This window comes from Lactuca saligna, chromosome 5 (assembly GCF_052625555.1).
Source record: "Lactuca saligna cultivar CGN05327 chromosome 5, ASM5262555v1, whole genome shotgun sequence".
NCBI classification, from domain to species: Eukaryota; Viridiplantae; Streptophyta; class Magnoliopsida; order Asterales; family Asteraceae; genus Lactuca; species Lactuca saligna.
Genome location: NC_136421.1, coordinates 274,369,259 through 274,377,578, shown reverse-complemented (window position 1 = coordinate 274,377,578; position 8,320 = coordinate 274,369,259). Strand labels below are relative to the sequence as shown.

General features: G+C 35.9%; 1 protein-coding gene across 3 annotated transcripts; it reads right to left on the bottom strand.

Moving 5' to 3' along the window:
* Positions 1-1,584: 1,584 nt before the first annotated feature.
* Positions 1,585-6,648, bottom strand: CIP111 (Cam interacting protein 111). Of its 3 annotated transcripts, none has more exons than XM_078996264.1 (11): positions 6,292-6,648; positions 5,550-5,699; positions 4,682-5,436; positions 4,394-4,598; positions 4,087-4,294; positions 3,604-4,007; positions 3,061-3,487; positions 2,453-2,533; positions 2,182-2,372; positions 1,924-2,111; positions 1,585-1,792 (listed from the first exon to the last, which is right to left on the bottom strand). In XM_078996264.1, the coding sequence occupies exons 1-11, from the start codon at positions 6,604-6,606 to the stop codon at positions 1,735-1,737; spliced, it is 2,982 nt and encodes a 993-aa protein (XP_078852390.1). In that variant the 5' UTR covers positions 6,607-6,648; the 3' UTR covers positions 1,585-1,734. The 3 variants fall into 3 exon arrangements, with proteins under 3 accessions (XP_078852390.1, XP_078852391.1, XP_078852392.1); XM_078996265.1 differs by having other exon boundaries at positions 5,550-5,719; positions 6,292-6,370; XM_078996266.1 differs by having other exon boundaries at positions 5,555-5,719; positions 6,292-6,370.
* Between the last annotated feature and the right edge of the window lie 1,672 nt (positions 6,649-8,320).

Genomic DNA, 8,320 nt, shown 5'->3' with positions numbered 1-8,320 from the left:
GGAGGAGATTGTTGGGTCTAAAATATTGGTTTATATTTTGCTTTTCTAGGCAATTGGTTTCTCTGTAATGTAATATACATTTGCGGCTATGTTCACGGCCAGGTGAATGTTTACGGCCGTAAACCAGTTCACGGTCGTGAACCCATCTACGGCTCATGTTCCCCATATACATATAAATAGATGTTAGGTGGGTGAGTAATGGTTGATGAACTGAAAAGAGTGTACGGCCCAAAGAGAGAAGAAAGTGTACGGCCCAAAGAGAGAAGAGAGAAGAGAGGAGCTTAAGTGTGTGTAAGTTGTGTGTGAATCTTGTATTTGGATCTACATTCTAATCAAATCATACAAGATTCATTATCTTCTTCTTCTACTTCTTCTTCATTAGATATGGTATCATCCGTTTGATTGAGATTTTGCACCATCAAACGGATCTGGTTAATACACAACCAGATTTGGGACTTACACATGCATACATACATAATACATACATGATGCACCATCCATCCAGTAGATACATGTGTATGCATGCGTTCATGCAACACACGCACACAGACACACAAATACATACCCTTTTTAAATGACATGTCAATACAATGTTTGAAATTTGTGGGATTCAGACCTTAAGACCCACTTTATTTTGCAATGTTCATATCCCAAGTTATCACTAATATGTCATATTGATTTTTGGAGTGTTAAAAATGTTATACAAATGTTATGATTTTAATTTATATGATCCAAAAATGTCACAATTTTTTATTATGATTCAAAATGATACGACTAAGATTAAGGATTTTAACATTTTTTTAATCAAAAAGGATTAATTATCATAATATTTTATACCATAACATTTGTGGATAAAAAAAAATTAAAAATTATAAGCATTTTGAATCATAAGATATTAAGTTTGAATTATAAAGATATTAAGTTTAGAGATAAAAAATTGATTATAAGTGAAACTAAAATTTATTTATTTTTCTATTATTGAACTAATTTTCATTTCTTACCCCGATTAAACAGATAATAGATTCCATGTTCTTAAAAATCCAATTCATTTGAAAGTTTAAATGTATTTCTAACAACATTTACCGATTCAGGCATTCTTAAAACTTACTTACGATTATCATCTAAAGTTATGCAAAAATTAATCGATTCAATTCAAGCCAACCAATCTAATTAAAACCAACCAACAGAAATCACATATCCAAATGTAACGCCATTGAATCGGTTCCAAATTTTCATTATCCAACTTTATAGGCCCAGATCGAATCCAATTTGTATTCAGTTGGATCAATCCAATACTTATTATCCAATTTAAATTAATATAAATTTACTAAAGCTATAATAACTTTAACAAACACATTATGAAAAAGTAATAATAATAATAATAATAATATGTTTTAAAATAACTATTGTATTTTGGTCAAACTTCTTATCTTTGAAATACAACTTTTTAATCCAATATTCACTTGGTTCCTTTTTGGTTCAGCTGGTCAAAGTTAATTGGATAAGATCACCGGGTAATATCCAATATCTAGTGCATAATTGGACCGGGTTGGTTGTATAAAATACATTGGATTACTTTGCATATATGTCAATTATCAACTTTTTTCAAAAAAATAATATTTTTTTTCGTAATATCATGTTCAAAACTTTGTACACACTACAGCAAACAAGCAAAAACAACTAAAATGTCCTCAAATTAGGTTGAAGCCAGCCATATTTCACAAGAGGTTGCTTCTATGAAAAGGCAGCTGCAATGTGAGAAATGCACGATGAAATCGATTTCAAAATGCTCCTGTTTCACCAAAACTATAATAATCAATTTTCTTGCACCAAAACTATAATTGGGTAGATTTTTTAAAGTACAGTGTCTTGATAAGAAAAAAAAAAGGTAGCAAAGTTTTTGGATAAAAGGGTAAATTTTACCGATTAGGAACCGAGCTCAATCCTGTTGCAGCCGATTCAGGGACAAAATCGTCTTTTCGGGTAGCAGTGGAGACAAGTCTCTGAAATCTTTCAGTCAATTCTTCATAAGACTCTACATCTGAAGGCGGCACTTGTTCAATTGCAGATCTTAAATGATCCATTCTTACTTCCAATGCATCATGTTTCTCCTGACATAATAAACAAACATGTGTCACTAATAATCACTTTTAAGACTCTTGATTAATGAGTCTCACAAACCTCGATAGCTGCAACAGCAGCTTCGCGACAGATTAGAGAAATGTCTGCCCCTGTACAGCCTTTAGAAAGAGCAGCCAATTCATCAATGCATACATCAGAACTGCAACTCATTTTTTGAAGATGGATTCGGAAAATCTCTTTACAATCTTTTTCGTTTGGTGGCCCCACGTATACGAGCCTATCGAAACGCCCTGCCACATTTTTTATTAACAAGAATGGATTTTCAAATTCGGTGTGTTTATTTTTATATAAAGTTAGGGTTAGTTTATACCTGGTCTCAAAAGAGCAGAGTCGATCTTATCTGGTCGATTTGTAGCAGCAATAACTGTTACATTAACTCTCTGGTTCAAACCTAAAAATAAACCAACAAGTCGGATGATATTTAATTATATGATACAAGTCTCGTTGTACTGTGTTTGACATACATTGGACTAGGACCGATGCCAATGAGACAAAAAAATTACAATTTTTTGTCCCACCCAAAAAGGTTAAACAAGATGGGACAGGGGCTCGCTCTCGATATCACGTCTATGAAAAAGACGCGAATGCCCTTTTCCTCATCATTAAAAAATAGCTCTAGAAAGCTTGTCCAATTCAGTCCCGTCCAGTGTAACAAATGCAGCCTACTGGACTGGACGGGACAAGACTGGACAAGCTTTCTAGGGATATTTTTGATGATGAGGATAAGGGCATTTACGTCTTTTTCATGGACGAGATATCGAGAGCGAGTCCCTATCCCACCTTGTTTAACCTTTTTGGGTGGGACAAAAAATTGTAATTTTTTTGTCTCGTTGGCATCGGTCCCAGTCCAATGTATGTCAAACACAGTACAACATGTTGTGTCGGTGTAACAAACTCAAAATCAGAGTCCTATTTTACCATCTAATTCAACAAGAAGCTGACTCATAACACGATCAGAAACAGAAACGCCATCATTTTCCTTTCCACGGATATTAGCAAGACCATCTAACTCATCAAAAAACACAATGGAAGGCGCGTTAGCCCTTGCCTTTGCAAACAAAGACTTTACAGCCTTTTCAGATTCACCAACCCATTTGCTAAAAAGCTCTGGGCCTTTCACCGCAAGAAAATTCAATTTGGCCTCAGATGCCACTGCACGGGCCAAAAGGGTTTTGCTGCAGCCCGGGGGCCCAAACAACAAAACCCCGGTTGGTGGGCGGGTCCCGATTCGCCTGAAAGCATCTTGATGCTTTTGAGGCCATTCCACTGCTTCCATCAACTGCATTTTAACCTCTTCTTGACCACCAACATCTTTCCAACTAACCTTTGGAACCTCAAGTATCACCTGATTATTTAAACAAATCAAAACAATAAGAATTAAAAAAAAAAAAAAAAGTTATTCTTCCAGCAACCCTTGAGCTATTGCCCACATTGTCAGGGACCCAAATTTTTTTATAATACCTCTCTCATGGCGCTTGGTCTCACTTTAATTCTTGCTTTTTCAAAATCTTCAAGAGACACACTCAAGTTTCTAGCCAACCAATCACTTTCATTGCTTTGTAGCTGCAACTCTGAATTGGATAAGGATGAACACTCCAAATTATTCTCAGAAAACAAGCCTCTTGTATCATCTAAACACATGGAAACATTCATCTCATTATCAGGATGGATTTTATCACGAATCTTGTGAATGTTTCGCCTAAGACAAACAAATGCAGCTTCATTACAAAGGGACGCCAGGTCAGCACCCACAAACCCATGAGTAGACATGGCCAAATGGTGGATTTCAGTATCCGAAAGATGGTGTTCTTTTTCTTTGAGTAGAGTAAGTAATATATCATAACGTTGATTTGGAGATGGAACACCTGTATAATATTGAAACAAATAGAAAAAAAGATTAGTAAAAGGAAAGTTTCAACGAGGGCAATAACGTCTTTTTCATACCTATTTCGATTTCCCGGTCAAGTCTTCCGGGACGTCTGAGAGCAGGCTCAATACTATCAGGCCTATTAGTTGCAGCAATAACAAGTAAGCCTTCAGTTCTACTAATTCCATCCATTAAATTCAGTAAAGTTGCAACAATTCTTTCAGAAAGTTCTTCACCTCCTTCTTTTCTTGATGGAGCAATGGCATCCAACTCATCTATGAATACCTACAACCACAAACACAGAGTCACAAACACCTTTTTTAAACAATGATGAACAAAATAGATGAAAAAGGTTGGAATACATTGATGGAAAAAAGAACTTACCACAGAAGGTGTAGCATTGGTGGCTGAATCAAAGACTGAATGTAAAGCTTGCTCACTTTCACCATAAAACTGACTCACAATTTCAGGTCCATTTATGGAGAAGAGGTTGACACCAACATCATTTGCACATAATTTAGCCAAACAAGTCTTCCCTGTGCCAGATGGACCATGAAGTAGAACTCCCTTTGTTGGACGCAAACCCATACTAAAAAAAATAAGAAAGTGTAAATAAATTTGAATTCAAGAGCATATAAGTTAACAGAAAGTGGATATAAAATATATGTATACCTTGAGAGAGAGTTCTTAATCGATGATGAAACAATGATATCTTTCAAAACCGTATACTCCTTTGATAAACCTCCCAATTTTGGAATATCAGTTACTATATTATCGTTACAATCCTCGCTATACAGATCAATATTCATTTTCTTACAAGTTTCCACTTCAGAACTCTGTGAGAAAAGATGAACTTTTGTCCCATTGTCGATTAGAAAAGCTTTACTTTCTTTATCATCATTATCATTATCTTCAGATACCTTTACAGCATTTGAGACCTTAAAAAGACAAATCTCTGAAAGTATTGGAATTACAACAAGATTTCCATGAAGTAAATGGCGGGAATTCAAGAGTGATGATGTACAAGTTTGAAGAAGCTTCTTTCCAACTTCATCCTCTAAGACTTCTTTTATGTTACAAGGATTGAAAGATTGATCTGACACTGTCTCTTTATGTCTTGGTGAAGTCGGTTGACTAGAAACAGGAGAATTCAATTTTGACCGAGTCAACTGTGGTGTTTTTGGAGATGAAATGTTCCCGTTTTCATGTTGGTTGTTGTGTTCAGATGGAAAGTTGAGAAGTTTATTGCTTTTAGTAGTAAAGCTGTTCTTTGAAGAAACCAAGGATAAATGCAATTCTTTGCACTTGTATATTGGAAAGGAATTATTCCCATGGTTGACAGGGTAAACAAAAATTATCCTTCCAGAAACTGGATAACCCATGGCAGATGAGAGGGTTGATGATAATCGCACCTCATTTTTCTGAACCTAAGAGTGAAAAAGTAAAGGAAACAATGTAAGTTCAAACATCAATCTGTCTTATTATGTATATAAAAGTAGTTCAGTATTGTTACAATAGATAAACATGATTGTTTTCAAACCTTACAGGAAGGGAAAACTGTAGCTAGAAGGAAGTAGTTCCCTATTTCATTAGCCATTTTATCATTGAACCCATAAAACCCTGCACATTCATCCACCAATGAACTAAGAAGATTACCAGAGAAATCTCTCCTCAAAGAAGCAAGTGAGACCTGTTGATGAATTCATATAACTATTAAACCACAAAAACAAAATAGGAGAAATTAGTTGATGTCAAAGAATAGCATAGTTACAGTAACTAGGCAGAAGAAACCAAGAATGCACACAGAGATTGATGTTGAACAAAATGTGTTCCGCATTATTGTAGAAGTAGATATCTGTTATCTTGTAATAATAACGAAAGATACAGATAATTGTGTCTATATCCTTCTATAAGTAACTTTAGAAGTTAGCAATGGCAACAATATGATGGAACTTCCAATAAACTTCATTGGTGTAGGTAAGGGAATAGGATACTTAGGGGTGCTTGGATGTGAGTTTTGAAAGTAGTTATTGCAACTTAAAGATTCAGAATCAGATAATCAGATGATTAAAGTTATCAAGTAAATTCAACAGTTGTCTTAAAAGTTAGTTTTCTTAGAGCCACATCCTCCCAGCTTCGCCAAATTTGATTACTTTGACCCTTCAATACTTCAAGTAACAATGATCGGTTTAAACAACAGATGATGACCGTTTTAGGAGAAAGGGAATCCCACAAACCAAAGTTCTACTAGGAAAAAATGACAACGAATAAGTTATACTTACGGATACAACCGAACCAGGAGTGATAGAAGAAGCAATCATGGAGGCTTCTGAGAGCCATATTTTACACGTTTTGGACTCAATTCCACCAGAAGCATCTTCAACGCTTCGACAAATTAAAGCAGAAGTACCAATAAATGAAGGGTATTTGGTAGAAGTCTCTTCGAGTGAGCGCAATAGTAATTGTTCGTCATCTTCACCATTATAACTTGGGTTCAGATTCGAATATGCGGATGAACTACTGAGAGAAGATGGTGATGTTGCATCTGAATTAGAAAATTTTTTTGACTTAGTGTTCTTCTTGCCCTTCGGAGGCATTGTTTCAAACAGACCAAGGAGGGAGGGAGGTTTGGGGTTTCAGGTTCCATTAAACCCAAAAGGGGGGTTTTTGGAGAAAATTCGTATATTGCAGATTTGCCCCTTCTTGTTTTCTGCATGACCATTTCTCTCCCTTTATGCTAACGAATATTTTTGTCTTTCATGAAAATATTTTTGTTTTGTTGGCCTGGTAATAATAATAGCGAATCTAGAACAAAAAATCACATGATTCCTAAATTAAGTGAAGTTAGTAAAAAATATAATTTAAGTATGGGAGAGTTATAACACCTTGTTTCAAATTGTTTCATATATTAGAGTCGTGACCTGAAGACCGGTTATCATAAGGCTTAGGGGGCCATTGGAAAAGATATCTAGACCCCTTTGAGTGTGGGCAATGTAGGTTAGGTGATTTGGGAGTTCAGTTTGTGTTTTGGAATCCAAGGGTATACCGGCAAAGTGACAGTTCGGGCCTTTTATGAATTTTTTATTTTTGTTCGGGATTTTTTATGGTAAGGGGGTTGATATAAGTATAGAGCTTCTCATTACCTTTCCGTGGATATAAGAATCGTCAAAATCGAATATAGAACAGAGAAGTTATGGCTTTCAGAAGTTTGATAGCTTTAAGGCTAAGCCTAGTACGTGGGGATTACTCTATAAGTATGCTTAGCGTACCAGCCCATTAGCTAATCGCAGGTTTCACCGATGTACGTTGGAGCATACATGGAGTATGCATAGTGTACGTAGTGTAGGGGAAAACCCTAATTTAAACAACTTATAGCACCTCTTGGACATTTATTGATCAACCTCTATCTACCTATACCCTGAAAACAAAACCTTAAGTGCATTTGGTGAGTTTTGAGCTTGAAAATGAATTTTTAGTGTTTTGTGGTTTATAAGAAGAAGAAGATGAACACTTGGAGGAATAGCTTGAGCTCGTATATCCATAGTTACCTTCACATTTGTAAGCCTTTTGAGATGGAGAGAAAAAACAAAAAAAAACAAAACAAAACACACACACATACACACACACACTCGCTTGATGGTCATTTGTGTTGGATCTGTTTTATGGTCTTATTTATGCATTTTTTAGTTTTTTGAGTTAAAGTTGAGCTTTTAATCTACTCCAAAAGCAATGGATGTTAGATCTTAGCTCCATGGAGGTTCCTTGTTCATAAAAATGCAAACTTTGTGAAAGATATTGGCCCATGCAAGTGATAAGAGCTTTATTAAGCTTCTTTTTTAGTGTTGGGTCCCATTAAGCTATGCATGGGTGTAAAGTTGCCAACTTTACGTATTAAGTCACCCTTAAGGACTAGATATGAGAGATTGGCATGTTGCCTTAACCAATTAAGTACTTAATGAAGTGGATTGGTAGTCTAGGGAGTAGGTTGGGTGTAGCACCCTGGGTCGCCAGGTATGAAGTTATTGACTTCATGTATTTTATTTCAAGTTAAGGTGATTGAGGGCTTGTGAGTATGTTGGGCGTACATTAGGTACGCACGGCGTACTCGTTGCATGCACGTCATCAGGGGATCCCTGGCGTACGTTAGGCGTAATCAAGCCAGGGGAAAACCCTAATGTTTGCACCCTATTTAAAGCCATTAAGTCCCTTAAGATCTTTACCCTTTCAGCCTCCATTGTCCTTTTAGTGCAAATCTCGAACCCTAACTTTCTTCAGTGCATCTTCGAGCTTACCTTGGGTATTTTGGTGATT